We start from the raw sequence: 19175 nt of genomic DNA on the forward strand, positions 1-19175 counted from the left end.
TTATAACTTACAAAAAACAATAATGATATTCAGAGATTAAAAACTTAACTTGCGAAAAAAGTTAATAAGTTTAAGGTCAAAAATAACTAGTTGAAGTTAAAAATTAATACATTATAAATTAACTAAGCTAAGTTTAAAGTTATTAACTTTTCAACTTTTTTTAAAACTTTTAACTAATTATTACCCAACTCTGAATTGGAAATATATTATCTTTAATTGTACACTGAAAAAACTAGTTAACTTGACTAAACCTTTCAACAAAATATTATTTTGTTAATTGAACACATAGACACATTTAAAATAAATATAATGTTAATATAAATCTAACAAAACGTAAATTTTATTTAAATACTAATATATGTTCAATTAACGAAATAGTAATTTAGTTGAAAGGTTTAGTCAAATTAATAAATTTCTTTCTAGTGTATAAATGACGAAATTCGAAAATTATTTTCTAATTATACAGGATGTTAAAAACTTATATCGACACAAGGAGAAAGAAGACTTCAAAATTAACATTTTTTATTAATACTAATTTTCTCTATAATGTTTAATTTTAATAGGTACTACATATGAAATACGAGTTTGTGACTTTTTAGTTTATCATTTGTAGTAAAGTTATTGGAGGAATTTTTGATCATTTACTGTGTGTGTGTAAAAAGAGAGAATTATTTTTATGCATTTGTTGAACATATATTAATATTTAAATCAAATACACGTTTTTTATATTTAATGTTACATTTCATATTTAACAACATATTTAATGTTACATATTGTAACATATTTAATGTTACAAATATAAAACTCAGTATAAATAAACATGTAGAGAAAAATTAATAGTATTAACCAAAGATTTTGAAGTCTTTTTTTCAATTTATCGGTTTAATTTTTTAATATTTTGTATAATTAATTATATAAATATTTATATATTTAAATTAAATAAACTAATAATATCGTTCCTACTTCTGCGTCCTTCTGTAAAAGAATATTGTTCTCGAAATGAGGTCCGGAATCTCTCTTCAATTTACTATAAAGAGAAAAAACCAAGCGTATTTATCCTCGATTCTCTGAAAGGGAAATTGTAAAGATTAGCAAATGCAATTAAAGAATAAGTGACAGGAAGATAATATATCATGCACTCTTTGACTATAGAAAATATTTATTTTACATTATTCAATTTTTCTTGAAAGGATTAATGCAAAACTAATTATCGATTTTATTACCATACGTCAGAATAATCGTACAGACTATGCGAACTCAACGCGGATGTTTGTGAATAAATCTCAATTCGAGATTTTAATTCTTATGTTTCTCTCTGATCCCCCTACAAAGATGTAGAAAAGCAAAATATATCGGTCCAGAAGTTGCTTAATCCGGAACTTAGGATTTAAAATAGAGATTCTAAAATTGAGAACCAAGTTGAGATTTATTCTTAAATAGTCTTATTGTTAACACTATGCTAAGCAAATTTCGTGCCTCGTGCACAATTATAAGACATAGGGGAAAAATTAATTTTTATTATCTAAAACACAAACCTTCGCGTTCGGCTCGCATACCCGTGTTTATTTCGAGACTAACTTTCTTATTCATTAAGTACAATATATTTGTTCATTTATTTTTCAAAAGTTTATATTAATCACTAAAGAAAAACTAAATAGTAATATTTATATTTATCGGTTTTTCACTTACTTCTTTGGTAGCATTTGGAGATGTGCAGAGATATTATGAAGTTGAAATAAATATCATTAATTTAAAAGAATTATTTATCTTATTAAATTTGTCGCAAATCTTGCGTTTCAGAATGACCTTAAATGTGTTTTATATCCAAGTGTGGAGTATATTTGCTGTTCTAAGTATGTGTGTTTCAATTATGTTTTTTTTTATATTTTCAGATACATAAAGTATTTTAGTGTAAGTCTTTTTGTACAATTATCTGATTTTAATATATTTTCTGATATAGAATAAAAAGGCCCCACACTTGAAACATTATGTATAAATTTCTTTATGCTTTATTCTTATACGATATATCACAGATGTATCGATAGATAATAGGATGAAATTTTTATCACAGATATCGCATGCTCCACATTGTTTGTTATACCTTCTAAAATAATGCCACATCCATCGAAGAGATCCTCTGCATAAATGATACGATGAAAACATTCTTCGTTAATAGTTATGTTAAACTTTGTTATGATTTTTATTCCATTAAATTTATGTTCTTTTTTAGATTGTCGACGATTGTCGAACGAAATTAGTTAAAATATTTCACATCATGATAAATGTGCCACATAATAAAATCAAAGAAAAAATTTATAAATTTAAAAAATACAGCACAGACATTTAAATGAATGTTCAGATTTTTAATTTCAATTTAATTAAATTTATTTAAACTTAATCCAATTTATAAATACATATCTTTGTACGAATTATTAGTATCGTTACGACATTATTTATACTATGAAATATATTTCAATCTTTCTTTCCCTCTCCCTTTCTGTTTATTTTTCATGTTTTTTAATAAATAATGTGTAAATTTTAAGAATTTCAACAATTTTATGTAATTTACTCGCGCGTATATACGGGGTGTAAACTATTATATAATGTGATGTAGAGGATTATATATTGTTTAAATCGCTCGATCACTGAAGAAACATATTTGTAAAATTAATAAATTTATTTTTGAAAAATAAAATACAAGATGAGTGTCCTAACAGAAGTTTCAAAGAAACGGAAATTAAAGTGTTACATTTTAATGACATTAAATGTGTTCTGTGCTCAAATGCGGAGTACATTTGCTGTATCATGACTGTTTCTCAATTATGTATTTTTTATTTTTTCAGATAATATAAAAAATTTTGGTATAAGTCTTTGTACAATTACCACATTTAAATATATTTTAATATATAGTTAACGTTGTTCGTTATATTTCTTAAAATAATGCCTCATCTATTGAAGAGATTTTCTACATAAAAGGAAGATATAACTTGTTGGAATTAGTCAAATTTTAAAGTCTTGCTTGAATCTTGCACGAATTTTTAAAATCTGCAATTATCATACAATATGTCATACAAAATCTAATATCATTAATACGTTTTTATTGTCTCCTTCAACACAAAAGTATTATATATATTTCAAAATATAATAATCATTGTCTTTTATTAATATACCTGTTTTTACTTATACAAATGCAACACTATCGTTTATAAAAGTTTCAAAATATTAGATATTAATAAATGGTAAATTTTAATTAGGTCATATTTTTCATATACTTAAAGTAATAAAAAGAAGTTCATAAATTAATTAATTTTTATAAATTTTTAAATATATAAATTTTACTGCACTAAGTCAAATTCTTGCAATCACAATTTTTCTTATTTAATTGTTTATATTAATAAATACAATAAATATAGCAGAGAACGATAAATACATTTTATTCGTCGTTGATATTCAATTGACATTGCATACAAAAATAGGGCATGGTATTTATCAACAAAAGTCGAACATATACGTGTATATACATGTATGTGTCAATATAACATCTGTCTGTTATGTTGGTCCATGCAATTATGGCATATTTTACGTTTTTATTTATTTGTTTTACTATTTAAAACGAAATCTAAGACACAAACTGTAAAATTTGTACTTTAATAGATTTTTTTGTGAATAAATGTCTCAATAAACACTTAACCACGTTAAATTATAAAAAATTGTAAATTATACATATTGTTATCTAAAAGAATTGTTATCTAAAAAAATCTCACAGTGTTCAATATGTTTACAATTGTATATATTATATACTAATATGCGATTGTTAGTGCGCATGTACTTTACTCATATTGTACTCATATTTTTTAAAACATGATGACAAAAATAGACACAGATGCAGGCTCATATGCTACTCAAAACACAGACATATTATGATATCTTGAAACTGTTTGCAAAAAATGTCATTATGAGTATACATGAATATGCTTAAATTAATATAATTACTCACATTTTGCATTATATGTATATAACTTGCACTCATAATACCTATCATCATAATATGATTGCAATACATTTTAATCATATCAAAGGTTTTTGGATAATGCATTTAACTTCGATTAATTGCAAAGCATTTATTATATGTCGCATTATAAATTGTCTAACGATATGTGTTATGGACTCCAACATCTGAAAAAATTAATTAAACATGAATATAAAGACGACATGTAAACAAAAATCTAATTATAAATTAAAAAATGAGAGATTGCACATTTCTCTTCTTCCTATACATATTTAGTGTAATATATTGATTCTTTGTAAATTTAGAAATATATTAATAACTTAAAATTATTAGAAGTAATAAATAAGTAATTTTTAACCTTTGTAATTGTTATTGCGAATGGTCTTACAGACATGTATTTTGATAGATTATCAATAACACGATACCCGGGGAAATACTTTTGTGTGTAAAAACATCCTGCATTTTCAAAATTATTCGTGACTCTGTAAACAATTAAATTATTACTTTAATCATTATAAAAATTTATATAATAAAAAATTATATTGGAAGCGTATAATAAAAAAAGAAAGATTATCGAGAAATAATGATAATGTCGAATCTAATATATATCTGTACTTACAATTTTGATTTCCAAAATATACAGAATCCATCTTCAATATATAGTACATCGCAACGTAGACCAAGTCTTCTAGCCACGCTATGAAATATTGTATTTACAATGATATCTTCACCAACTTTACTTTGTAAAACCTGTGCCAGTTATAATACACGACAAATTAATCAAAGCGAGAGAATATTAAAAACAACATATAACGTATACATATATGGCCCATAATTACATGTATTATAATCAATAATAACTTACATAATCTATACACAAATATTTGATATCTTCGGGTGAAAATGGGGGGGGATACGTGCTCGAATGTAGAAGGTGCGAAATATATATTCTTGGAGTGTATCCATAATATGCGTAGTTTCTGTGTCATTCCATCGATTATCTTCGATATTGTTGGTTTTCCAATAGGAAAAAGTTTTATCAGACGTGGAGAATATCGAATGGTTCGGATGCTTCTCTCTGAGACGATTCCGTACCTCTTGTGCGATTGTATCCAATGATGCACTTACATTCGTGTAACATACATCTTGAATATATTTTGCCGCAAAAGTACATGTTTCTTCCAAAAGCTGTTCTCCTTCAGGTTTCTTTCTATATCTGTCCAACTCATTTCCTATCGAGGATAGCTTCGCATAGTGAGACATTTTTATATTGCAATAACTTTCGATTGATTTGCGATCTCTAAAAAATGTATATTGAAGTATTAACTAATGATTAAATACATTAAATTGTAATAATAGTAGCATTATAATATATATGAAAATCCTACTGTGGAAATTGTGTTAACAAGTATTTAATCTCCTCAATATAAAACATATATTTCAGCACATTTATAGGCTCATGTGGACGATCAGGAAAAAATAGATTTTCAGGCAAAGAATGTACATATTTATCGATATTACCACTGAATTTTTTTACATTACTTTTTATTCCCAATAAAATAGCAACTAAGTAATAGAAGTCATTTTGATATGATTCATTATCGTAATAATAATTATAAAAAAGAATGTGAGACAAATAATTCCGCACATGTGTCGCAGAATTTATGCCTATTGTAACAAAGTTTAGGTTTTCTTTGTTTTCTTTCTCCGTAAGACTTTCATATCTTTTCTTCGCATAGGGCCATCTAAAATACGACCATAAAATATTGTAATAAATTTTTGATGATGATACTTAGTGTTGTGTCAAGATTAATTTAAAATTAGCTGGATAAAGATGAGATAAAGTATGTAGATTCATCTTAGATTGAATGAAGATGATTTTGTTTCAAATATATCTAGATAAAAGATACAATTATGACGATTTATTTAGATAATTGTTTAGATAATAATATTTAAAACTATTTATGTGTAAACACAGTTATACAAGGAATATAAATTAAGAAAAAGATACAACAATATATGTATACATATTTTTATTTATAAATTTTTATCGTTTTATCGTTTGCTTTAAGTATTTTTATGTGTTATGATTCTAAACCAAAATTATCTGAATATTATCTTAGCTAAATAATATAGTAAAGGTAGTATTTTTTTTTTATCTATTTGTAAGATGCAGATATAAAGATAATACATATTTTTATTATCTATATGCAGATAAGATGACGCCACAGTTCTTCCATTTAATTTTCTTTAGATAACACACAGCAAACTTTGATGTAAGTAAACAATGTGATTGCACAAGTAATTTTTTAAATTAATAAATTTTTTAAAGTGTACAATTCAAAGCATGAGTATATATATGACACTTCTTTTTCTATTTTCCCTTTCCAAAAAGTGCATGTTATGTATTCTCGCAATATCTCGAATGTATTGTTGCCTTTTTATCGTGATGCCGATTGGTTGTTGGTTGTCGAGCATTTCGTGCGCTATGACTTGATTCACTCGTATCCTCGTATGTTGGTTATACGATATGACTGTCAAACTGTCATACTGATAAACTGTCATACTGATAATTAATATGAAAGAAATTAAATAACACAAGCGCGCGCTGAACAATTCTATTACAATTTTCTATTGTAACAAAGGTAAGGTAATTGTAGCAATGCAAGTATAATTAAATATAATATAATATAATATAAATATAATATAGTAACCTATTTAAATTATAATAATTTTTTAAATTAATATTCATATAAAAATATATATTAATATATATATATATATATATATATATATATTAATATTAATTTAATTTCTTACCATTGTAACGATCATGTGTTATAAATTATATTGTATATAATAGAAAGAAAGAAAGTGACGGAGATTAATCGAGAGAAATAAAGAAAGGAAAAAGGACCATAGAAAAGAAAAAGAAAGAGAAAGAAGAGAAAAGAGGATTCGTAAAAAATAAAGAAAGATAAAAACAGAAGGAAGGAAGAAGGAAATATACAATATTAGGTAAATAAATTTATTTTTTATAAATTTAATAAGTGTATATATATATAAATATAAATATATACATATATATATATATATATATATATATATATATATACATATATTTATATAGGGCATATCACACATAAATCAATCACTTTTTTATTTGCTTTATTTTTTTTATGTTTTTGCATTTATTGAAAGTTGTTTCCATGATTTGAAAATATTTAGACATTCTTGAATAGTAGTATTTTGCAATTTCATACCACCGTAACGATCATATCAATTTTAATCTAATTTATTTTTTTCCCTCAATGAGACCCCTTCGATTATTTTCTAAAAAATTGATAACATTTGCGACTTAAATACAAAATTTTTGAGCCATAAACAAAGAGGGGATTCAAATAATTTCAACTTTTTAACACCATTTTTTGAAATTTTTTTTTTCGACAATTACATTCCTTAATTTTTTATATTACTCCAATAAAACAGAAAAAGTTTACAAAGATAATAATTATATAGTTTAAAATGTTAGTAGTCGAAAAATAATTTTAATATTATTTATAACTATTTTTTTGCTATTTTGCTCGAAATAATGTTTGTTAATTTATTAGACGACTCGTATCGAAAGAAAAACATTATTTTTTAGCAAAATAGCAAAAAAATAGTTTTAAATAATATTAGAATTTTTTCTCGATTATTAATACTTTAAAATAAGTAATTATTATCTTTGTAAACTCTTTCTTTTTTATTTTAGTAATGTAAAAAATTAAAGAATGTGATTTTAGGAAAAAAATTGCAAAAAATGGTGTTAAAAAATCAAAATTATTTAAATCCCCTTTTTACTTATGACTTAAAAATTTTGTATTTAAGTCTTAAATGTTATCAATTTAAAAAAAAAAATCGAAAGGATCTCATTAAGGGAAAAAAAATAATAAAATTGTTTTGAAATACATAATTCAAGTATGAATAGAAAAAAAAATCTAAAAAAAAATCATGGAAATTAATTTTGGAAACTACTTTTAATAAGTGCAAAAATATTTAAAAAATGAAGCAAATAAAAAATGTTTATGGAAAAAAGTGGTCTATTTGTGTGGTATGGAATGCCCCATATACATATATATACATATATATACATATATATATATATATATATATGTATATATGTTAATTTATAGTTTATAAATTATATATATAACAGAGAAAGAAAAAAAGTGACGGAGAATAATTAAAAGAAAGAGAGAAAGGAAAAAGAAGATTAGTGTATATGAAAACTTTCTAGGTAAACTATAATTTCATGAAAAATAATGTTTCATTTAAAAAATTGAAAGTAATTTTTATATAATCTTTAAATGAATTAATCACATTGTCTTACGTCCCCCTCAAAGATAAAACTTATACAAAATATTTTTTCTTAAAATGTTTTATTTTTAAGATAAGCAATTGCATTTTTAAAAATAATAGATCTAAAATAATAACCTGTATATATAAAATTAATATGTATAATATGTAAACGTTTTTATTTACAGTTAAAACGAACGAAATATAAGAAAAATATAAGAAAGAGAAGGAAAGAAAAATAGAGAAGAAGAAAGAAAACAAAGAATATATAAATAAAAAGTAACTAAAAGAAAAATAAAAAAATATTATAATTATAATTAATAAATATTATTAATAATATTATACCTATATATATATTTTTAGTATAAATTATTTCATGATTTACTGTTATTTAATAGTTACTTAATATTTTAATATATGTTATTTAATTAATTATTTAACATGTTATTTAATATTATTTAACTTAACTTAATTTAATTTAATTTATTTATTAATAATTTAATTTTTATTTATTAATTAATTTAATTTAATTTAATTTAATTTGATTAATTAATTTTAATTTAATTTAATTTAATTTATTTATTTTAATTTAATTTAACTTAAAACATATAAACTAATTAATATTTATTAATTAATATCGCTTATTAATATATAATTATATTATAATATAATATATTTATACTGTACATTAATATAAATTTGTATTTATAATTATTTATAAATAAATAATGATGACAATGATGACAATGATGATAATGATGATGATGATGATAACAATGATGACAATGATAATAATGATTATAATGATAATGATGATGATGATTATGATTATGATGATAATAATGATGACAATAATGATGATAATGATAATCTTGATTATAATATTGATTTTAATTTTTGTATAAAAACTTTAAAGTTCACAAATTAATATTTAATAATTTAAAAGATTGAATTTTAATAGCTTATTCAAATTTTAATAATCAATCTATAATATTATTTTAATATATTTAATATATTTAATAAATTTTTGTTTATTTTTGCATTAAAAATTTCAAAAATTAAACTTTTTTAAATACCTAACTTATAAATTTTATTATTAATTTCTCTTTAATTATTATTAAATATTTAAGTAAATGTATTTTCTTATTTTAATTAGCATATAATATATTAATCTGTGTGTTCGGTATATATATATATATTTATATTTTTAAACTTTATAAAATAATTAAATTTTAATAAGGTTACGATCAATTTATAAATTAATAATTTTGTTTAAATTTCAATAATATATATACTTTTCACGGAAAACATACGTGTATATATATATATTTATATATATATATATATATATATATATATATATTTATATATTATTACTTTTATAAAATGCCGAAACGCAAAATATAGCATAGTTTAGAAGAAGAAGAGGAGTTACAACAACGTTCTAAAAAAAAAAGCTGAAAATCAATATCGTCGTAATCAAATTATAAAAGCATTAAATAATGTAACAAAATCAGTTAATCGTAATATTTGTGTTGCTGGTACATCACGTGATAATCATATAATAATAGATTTAGATGAAGAACAAAGTTTTAAAAATCTTAAATCAGTGTGTCAACAATCTTTTGCAGAACATCAATCTTATTATCGATCACGGCAAAAAAATCAACCTTGTTTAAATAATGATGATATAATATTAATTAATAATATTGTTGAATATTATATTGGTTCTATGGATGTATCTTGTATTCATTGCAATGCAAAACATTTTGCGTCTGAAAAAATATCTAATAGAGGAAGCTCCTTTCATGACTGTTGTAATCATGGTGCAGTATATTTACAACCATTACCTGAATTTCCACAATTAATTCGTGATTTATTTGATGGGACTCATGTAAAATCTAATGATTTTTTTCAACATATTCGTAGTTATAATCGTTCATTTTCGTTTGCATCATTTAACGCTAATTTAAAGAATTTTCAAAATAGACGACCTGGTCCATATTGTTTCAAGATACAGGGACAGATATATTATCAAGTTAATACAACATTATACGCTGCACAAAATGAAAGTCCTACTTATGGTCAACTTTTTATTGTGGATGCAAATGAAGCAATAGAGCATCGTCTTAATAAAAATTCATATTTAGATTTTAAAATTTTACAAAATCTTGAATAATAATGCGAGAAATTAATGTATTTTCTCAGTCTTATCAAATGATGGGTGAGGAATTAGAAAATCAACGACGTTTAGAAATGGAATCTGGTAAATTGTTACCGGAATTACAATTATCATTTATTTTAAGACCAGGTATGGATCGACGTCGATATAATGCTCGAAGAACTAATGAAGTTGCTGCTATTTTTTGTATAACTGCTGTTGGGGAAATTCCAGAATCGTACGTTACAATACGTAATAGAAATACTAAAACTTTACAAAAAGTTAGTATTATGGATCCAAATGTTGAACCATGGGTATATCCATTGTTTTATCCATATGGTACTCAAGGATGGCATCGTGATTTAAAAAAATTAAATAGTGATAGACGAATAACTAGAGGACAATATATTAAATATCGTATGGCTATTCGTGATGAATTTAACGTTTTTTTACTAGGACGTCGCTTATTTCAGCAGTGGCTTGTAGATAGTTATGTTAAAATGGAAAAAGATAGAATTGATTATTGTAAAAATCATCAAAAAGAATTACGCAGTGAAAACATATCAAGGTTTAAAAGACTACTTACAAACTACGGCGAATAACTTGAATGGTCGTATTGGAAAAATGATTATTCTTCCTTCAACATTTATTGGATCGCCGCGTAATATGTTACAAAATTATCAAGATGCAATGGCAATAGTTAGTAAATTTGGTAAACCAGACCTTTTCATTACCATGACTTGTAATCCAAAATGGCGAGAAATCGAGGAAAACCTTTTACCTGGTCAACAAGCTTCTGATAGACCTGATATTTGTGCTCGTGTATTCAATATAAAAAAGGACTATTTAATTGATTTAATCGTTAAACAAAAATTTTTTGGTGAAGTAGCAGCGTTTGTGTATGTTATTGAATTTCAAAAACGTGGTTTACCACATATTCATATGTTAATTACTTTAAAATAACAACTCCACAAATTGTTGATAAATATATTTCTGCTGAAATTCCGAATCCATGCGAGAATCGTATTTTACATGATATAGTTATGAGACATATGATTCATGGACCTTGTGGTGATTGGTGTTTGGTAGATGGATGTTGTTCGAAACATTATCCAAAACCTTTTCTTGAAGAAACTAGAATGGATGAAAATGCTTATCCTTATTATCGTCGTCGAGATAATGGTAAAAATTTCGAACGTCCTGGCGGATATATAGTCGATAATCGTTATGTTGTTCCATATTGTCCTACTTTATCGATTATATTTAATAGTCATATTAACGTTGAAGTAGTTTCAAGTATAAAATCAGTTAAATATCTGTATAAATATATATATAAAGGACATGATGTTGCTGCCGTAACTATTGAACCAATAACAGAAAATGTAATTATTGATCATGATGAAATACATAATTATATCGAAGCTCGTTATGTTGGACCTGTGGAAGCCAGTTGGCGTATTCTTGGTAAGAAGTTACAAGATAAAAGTCACGCTATAATGCGATTGCCAGTCCATCTTCCTAATGAACAAAATATTATAATTGAAAATGAAAATATTGATGACGTTATGATTTCTGCTTTAAATCAGGTTACTATGTTGATAGATTATTTCTCATTGAACATACGCGATGAGGAAGCAAGACAATATCTATACATAGAAATTCCACAACATTATACATTTAAAAAGGAGAAAATTAATGGCATAAATGTATCGCGTTGGGCTAAACGTAAAAGTCATTATAATTGTGTAGGACGAATGTATTCCGTTAGTCCAACACAAACAGAATTATTTCATTTACGATTATTATTACTCACAGTAAAGGGAGTTACAAGTTTTAACGACTTAAAAACTGTAAATGGAGAATTGTGTCAATCATTTTCAGCAGCATGTTTGGCTTTAGGTCTGATCGAAGATGATGATGAATGGATACGAGCTATGAATGAAGCTGTTGAATGGATGATGCCACGACAACTTCGTAGATTATTTGTACGTATATTATTACATTGTCAGCCATTACATCCTGAAGAATTATGGGAAAATTTTAAAGTAGCAATGTCTGAAGATTACGTTCGACATTTTGGTATATTACAAGGACAAAATAAAACATATATCCAAATCAATAGTATGCTTCAGACTGAAGGTAAAAGTCTTGCTGATTTTCCACAAATGGAACAATTAAATGAATATGAAGAAGAAGAGGATTATATGACATTTGAAAAAATTATGGAAGTAGGTAATAACCAATACAAACAATTAAATGATAAACAAAAAGAGATAATCGATATTATATTAAATAGATTTAACAATAATAATAATAATAATAACTGTTTTTATATTGATGGTCCTGGAGGATCAGGTAAAACATTTGTATATACAACTATCTATCATTTAGCTAGAATTAAAAATAAACGCGTGTGTACAATGGCTTTTACCTGGTATTGCAGCGACTTTACTTCCTAATGGAAGGACAGTTCATAAGATATTTGGATTGCCCGTTCCATTATTTGTTGATTCATCATCTTCCATTAAAATCCAATCAAAAGCAGCTCAATATTTAAAAGAAACTGATATTTTTATTTGGGATGAAGCACCAATGGCACCACGATATGCTTTAGAAATTATGGATCGAACATTGCGTGATATTATGAATAATGACTTTCCTTTTGGCGGAAAAATTGTTTTATTAGGTGGTGATTTCAGACAACTTTTGCCTGTTAAACAACATGCTACTCGAAGTGAAATTGTAAATCTTTCTATTAAATTTAGTTATACTTGGAAATATTTTAAAAAATTCTCTTTAATACAAAATATGCGAGTTCTTCCAGAGGAAATTGATTTTTCTAAATTTCTATTAGATATGGGAGATGGATTATTAAATGATTTAAATGATAATATAGAAATTCCTAAATGTTGTATAGTATCTACAAATGTTGATATTGTGGAAGATATATATGGTGATTTAATACGAAAACAAGAATTTGTTAAAATAACTAAATGTGCGATACTTTCTGCAAGAAATGTTGATGTAGACGAAATTAATAAAAGAGTTGTAGAACTATTAGGTGTAACTGGTGAACGAATTTATACAAGTATAGACTGTACTGTAAATGGTGACAATGATGACATTGGTGAAGCTTTGTTACCAGAATATTTAAATAGTTTATCTCCACCATCTCTTCCTCCTCATGAATTACGTTTGAAACCAAATTGTATCATTATGTTGATTAGAAATCTTAGTATCAATGAAGGTCTTTGTAATGGCACTAGATTAATGGTTATAGAGCTTGCAGACCATTTATTAAAATGTAAGATTTTAACAGGTGACAAAGCAGGAGATATTATTTTTTTAAATCGTATAACATTATATTGTGAAAATGTATATCCTTTTACTTTTTCTAGAAGACAATTTCCGATAAAATTAGCTTTTGCTATGACAATTAATAAATCACAAGGACAGACATTTGAAAAAATCGGATTAGATCTTCGTAAAGATGTATTTAATCATGGACAACTTTATGTTGCCTTTTCACGAGTTCGTTCTTGGCAAGCATTAAAAGTTTACATTGGGAATCAACGAGATAATAGATACGTTAAAAATTATGTATATAAAGAAATATATGTCTAGCTTTATTGTTTTTTAATATATATATATATAATAAAAATAATTTATGTGTTAAAATGATTATAGTAATTTAATTTGTAATTTAATTTGTAATTTTTAAACTGATTATAAAATAATTAAATATATTCTATAATATCAAAAGTGTGTGAAAAAAAGGAAAGATAATTAATTATTTTTCTAATTTAAATTTTATTAAGAAAAAATTCTAAATTTTGAACATAATATAATTTTATATTTTTTCAATTAATTAAATAAAATATAATGTAAGTAATATTAATTAAATAAAATATTAATGGAACGTAAAGAATATTATATATTTATATTTAATTATATTATATATTACATTATATAATATTATATTATATTGTATAATATTATATTATATTATAATATTATATAATATAATAATTCCTATTTAATTAAATTTATTCATTTTTCATGTGATAATTAAGCTAACAAGTCGCATGATACATCCATCATCATCCGGGCACGGTAAATTGAGATTACTTCAGACAAGGAAGAATAAAGAATTTTGTACTTGAACGAGAACTCATTATTTTAAATTGTAAGTCTTTTTTTGCGGTATTCTGTAATAAAAATTATATTAATATAATATTATATTTAAATATTAAACTTAATTACATATTATTATGAAAAAATAAAATACACTTAAAAAATATACCAAAAGATTAAAAAAATAAAAAAGAAATAAAAGAAATCAAATAATAAAAAATTTACTTGCTTTTTTATTATTGTCAACAATTTAATTACAAAATTAAATTAAACTGGCTACGTTTGTGGTCCTAGCCTGAACACCATCCAAATAAATAAGTGATTCAATAAATATCAGATTTTATTATTTATTATTTTATTTGTTTTTATTTTTTTTAGTTTCCTACGTTTATTTATTTTAAATATAAAAAATAATTTTTTTATGTAATTATATTTTATACAAAAATGTTTATTAAATGTTTAATAAATATATTTAAAATTTAATTATATATTACATATATATATTTATTTTTTATATAAAATCTTTATAAATTAACTCTGTCCATACAAAAAAAATATTTAAAACAAATTAGTTTTATAACTGTAATATTATTTCTACTCTTATTAGCTTTTTATATGTGTGTAATACTTTATTTGAATTAAAAAGCATTTAATTAGTACATTGTTTTAAAACAAAATTTTTTAAAAATAATTTATTATTTATTAATGTATATAGAAATGGAGGAAAAAAGATAATATATAATTAAAAAATACTTCTCTCTTTTTCTCTTTTTAAAAGATTTCTTTTATTTAATATATAAAATATAAAAAAAAATATTACTAGCACTTTTAAAAATGAAAATAATGTATAACTTACACAGTTGAGTCATACATTTGAATTGTGTCAAAAACATTACTTGGCGTAAATAATTCGACTGAACTTATCAATTGTTCAATTTCCTCGTGTATACTTTGTGGTTCCCTTTGTATTTCCATATAATTACTTTTCGTAAGAATTCTACAGCGTATAATAAATGTTTTGTTATATTATAATTGTAATGATATTATTATTGTAAAAAAATGATTAAACTTATTGTTTTATTTTTATTAAATTATAGAAAAAATTATTTAAAAGAAATTTAATATTATATGACATTAAATAATTTATAAATTATAAAAGTTAGAAACGATTAAGAATAATAATTCAGAGATGAATAGAGAAATAAATCATTAATAAAAAGACATATAAAAATTTTTAATATTATGATCGTAGATAAATAATTGAATTATGTTAGACGATAATTGTTAAAGAACGCAAAAAAAGTAATGTCAAAAATTATAAAAAAATTACTCATGAGAACGTGTAACCACATTGATTCAAGTAGTTAAAACGAATCAAGAATACATTTATGCATTCTAGCTAAATAAATAATAAAATTATACACAATTTTTGTTGCTTTAACTACATTTAAGAAAAATATATAATTTTCATATGAAATTTTTTAACCTTTAAATACGTAATTTACTTACTCATTGTCAATTGATTCGACTTTAGATTTATCTTCATCACTTAATAAATTTTCAACATCTTATTGTAATGTTTCCAAATCTTCGCTGGAGGAACCCATTTTTTAAATATTATTTTATTTTTATTTTTTATAATAATTTTTTACTTATTTTAATTTATAGTTTTATTTCAGAATTTCAAAGATTGAAAACATTAAACATTTGATATCTCGTTAATTTTTGTTTAAATTACCAAATTCAAGAAGTTAAAAATTTAATATATATATATACATATATATATATATATATATATATATATATATATATATATACAGGATGTGTCATTTTAAACGTGCACTCCACATAACTCTTTTAGTTTTGATTTTAGAGCAAAATGTCTCAGATATACATTATTTATAAATTTATACATAAAATATCATTTTGTAAAATGTATATGAAAAAATATTTGGCATATGAATATACATATACATATATAGTTATCATCCTTGTTTTGTATATATCGATAATAAATAAAAAATTTTAATATTATTTTTATTTTTAAAACAAATTAGTTTTTATAACCATAATATTACTTCTGCTTTTATTAGCTTTTTATATGTGTAATACTTTATTTGAATTAAAGAGCATTTAATTAGTATATTGTTTTAAAATAAAATTTTTTAAAAATAGTTTATTATTAATGTATATAGAAATGGAGGAAAAAAGATAATATATAATTAAAAAATACTTCTCTCTTTTTCTCTTTTTAAAAGATTTTTTTTATATAATATATAAAATATAAAAAAAAATATTACTTGCACTTTTAAAAATGAAAATAATGTATAACTTACCCAGTTGAGTAATAAATTTGAATTATGTCAAAAACATTACTTGGCGTAATTAAAATTTTATAATTTAAATTATTATATATATTATATAATTTATTATATATATATATGTATATAAATATATATATACATAAATATAAATTAAATGGCGCGCGCGTAGCGCGCGCTGGTTGTGTTCTAGTACAATAAATATCGCAGAAAGATAATAGCTATATTTTATTCATCGTTGATTCTCAATTGTCGAACATGTATGTATATATGTATATGTCAATAACATTCTATTATTAATTTAAATTTATTATGTTGGTCCGAATCTGTAGATTGATCTGTAGGATTATATATTATGATAATTTCTACAGCATATTTCACGTTTTCATTTATATGTTCTACTAATTAAAATAAGACAGAAACTGTAAAATTTTTACTTTGATTGATTTTTTGTGAATAAATGCCTCAATAAACACTTAAAACACGTAAAATTATAGAAAATTGTAAATTATACATAATTGTTATCTGAAAATATCTCACAAAGCTCTTTATTTTTACAATGGTGCATGTTATATACTAATATGCGATTATGTTAGTGCGCGTATGTTTTTACATTATACAATTCACTTCGACTAAGTCCAATTTGTTTATTTTATGTCCTATTATAAACCTTTCAACTAAAATTTCTATTGTGTGCGTAATCTAAAAAAGTTAATTAAACATGAATAAAGATTAAATGTAAACAAGGATTTAATTATAAATTAAAAAATGAAAGATGTACATTTCTCTTCTTTCTATACACATATAATGTAATTTATTAATTGCTTCTCAATTTACAAGCATATTAATAACTTAAAATTAATAGATGTAATAAATAAGTTTCAACCTGTGCAGTTCTTATTGTGGTGACGCAATCTTTTTTATAACGCTTGTAAATTGGTAGAAAATCATCAAGACAGTTCGGGAAATTCTCGTCTCTTATGTAAAAACATCTTGCATTTTTTAAATTATTCGTGACGCTGTAAACAATTAAAATATTATCTTAATCATATGAAAATTTTTATAATAAAAAATTATATATGTACCATATGCGTATAATAAAAAAGAAAGATTATCGAGAAATGATGATAATGTCGAATCTAATATATCTATACTTACTACTTTGGTTTCCAAAATATACAGCATTGTTGAAAATTAAGTATCACTGCATCGCAACGTAGACCAAGTCTTCTAGCCACGCTATGAAATATTGTATATACAATGATATCTTCACCAGATTTACTTTGTAAAACCTGTGCCAGGTATAATACAGAACAAATTGATCAAAGCGAGAGAATATTAAAAACAACATATAACGTATACATATATGGCCCATAATTATATATATTATAATCTATAACAACTTACATAATCTATACACAAACATTTGATATCTTCGGGTACGGACATACATACTCGAAAATTTAAAGTGCCAAATATATATTCTTGAAGTGTATCCATAATCTGCGTACTTTCTGTTTTGTCCCAATGATTATCTTTGATATTGTTGGTTTTCCAATAAGAAAAAGTTTTATCAGACGTGGAGAAAATTGAATGATTTGGATGCTTCTCTCTGAGACGATTCCGTACCTCTTGTGCGATTGTATCCAATGATGCACTTACATTCGTGTAACATACATCTTCTCCAAATTGAATATATTTTGACATGAAAGTACACGTTTCTTCCAAAAGTTGTTTTTTTTCTAGTTTGTCTTTATATCTGTCCAACTCATTTCGTATCGAGGATAGCTTTTCATAGTGAGACATTTCTATATTGCAATATCTTTCAATTGATTTGCGATCAATTCTTCTAAAAAATTTATATATATTGAATTATTAACTAATGAATAAATACATTAACTTGTAATAATAGTAGCGTTATAATATATATGAAGATCCTACTGTTGAAATTGTGTTAACCAGCATTTAATCTCCTCAATATAAAATGTATATTTCAGCGCAATTATAGGCTCACGTTCAGGATAAACTCGATTTAAACGATTTACATATTCATCGATATTACCACTGAATTTCTTTACCTTATCATTGAATTTCAATACAGTATGAATTGAGTTATCGAAGTAATTTTGATTTGATTTATTCTTGAAATAATAATCATAAATTAATTAATTTTTATAAATTTTTAAATATATAAATTTTACTGCACTAAGTC

The 19175-nt window shown here is 23.5% G+C and overlaps 1 protein-coding gene and 1 long non-coding RNA gene across 2 annotated transcripts; both read right to left on the reverse strand.

Moving 5' to 3' along the window:
* Window positions 1-3410: 3410 nt before the first annotated feature.
* On the reverse strand, window positions 3411-19118 carry LOC114946113 (uncharacterized). The gene is made up of 5 exons (XM_085489654.1): window positions 18905-19118; window positions 18371-18812; window positions 18122-18255; window positions 17850-17982; window positions 3411-4176 (listed from the first exon to the last, which is right to left on the reverse strand). Exons 2-5 carry the CDS (start codon window positions 18767-18769, stop codon window positions 4069-4071), a joined length of 774 nt encoding a protein of 257 aa, XP_085345780.1. The 5' UTR covers window positions 18770-18812; window positions 18905-19118; the 3' UTR covers window positions 3411-4068.
* Window positions 4695-5909, reverse strand: LOC114945034 (uncharacterized). Its single transcript, XR_014926384.1, has 3 exons — window positions 5398-5909; window positions 4875-5309; window positions 4695-4759 (listed from the first exon to the last, which is right to left on the reverse strand). It is a non-coding gene; the product is annotated as an uncharacterized LOC114945034 (long non-coding RNA).
* Window positions 19119-19175: the final 57 nt, after the last annotated feature.

Source organism: Nylanderia fulva, unplaced genomic scaffold (genome assembly GCF_048542155.1).
Source record: "Nylanderia fulva isolate GAGA-0341 unplaced genomic scaffold, ASM4854215v1 Scaffold9, whole genome shotgun sequence".
Classification (NCBI taxonomy): domain Eukaryota; kingdom Metazoa; phylum Arthropoda; class Insecta; order Hymenoptera; family Formicidae; genus Nylanderia; species Nylanderia fulva.

Coding starts and splice junctions, on each gene's coding strand:
- LOC114946113 (XM_085489654.1), bottom strand. CDS start 18,769: ATGTCTCACTATGAAAAGCTATCCTCGATACGAAATGAGTTGGACAGA. Junction 17,983..18,121: donor ATATTTTGGAAACCAAAGTA/GTAAGTATAGAT, acceptor AATTGTTTACAG/CGTCACGAATAATTTAAAAA. Junction 4,177..17,849: donor CCACAATAAGAACTGCACAG/GTTGAAACTTAT, acceptor TAATTTTTTCAG/ATGTTGGAGTCCATAACACA.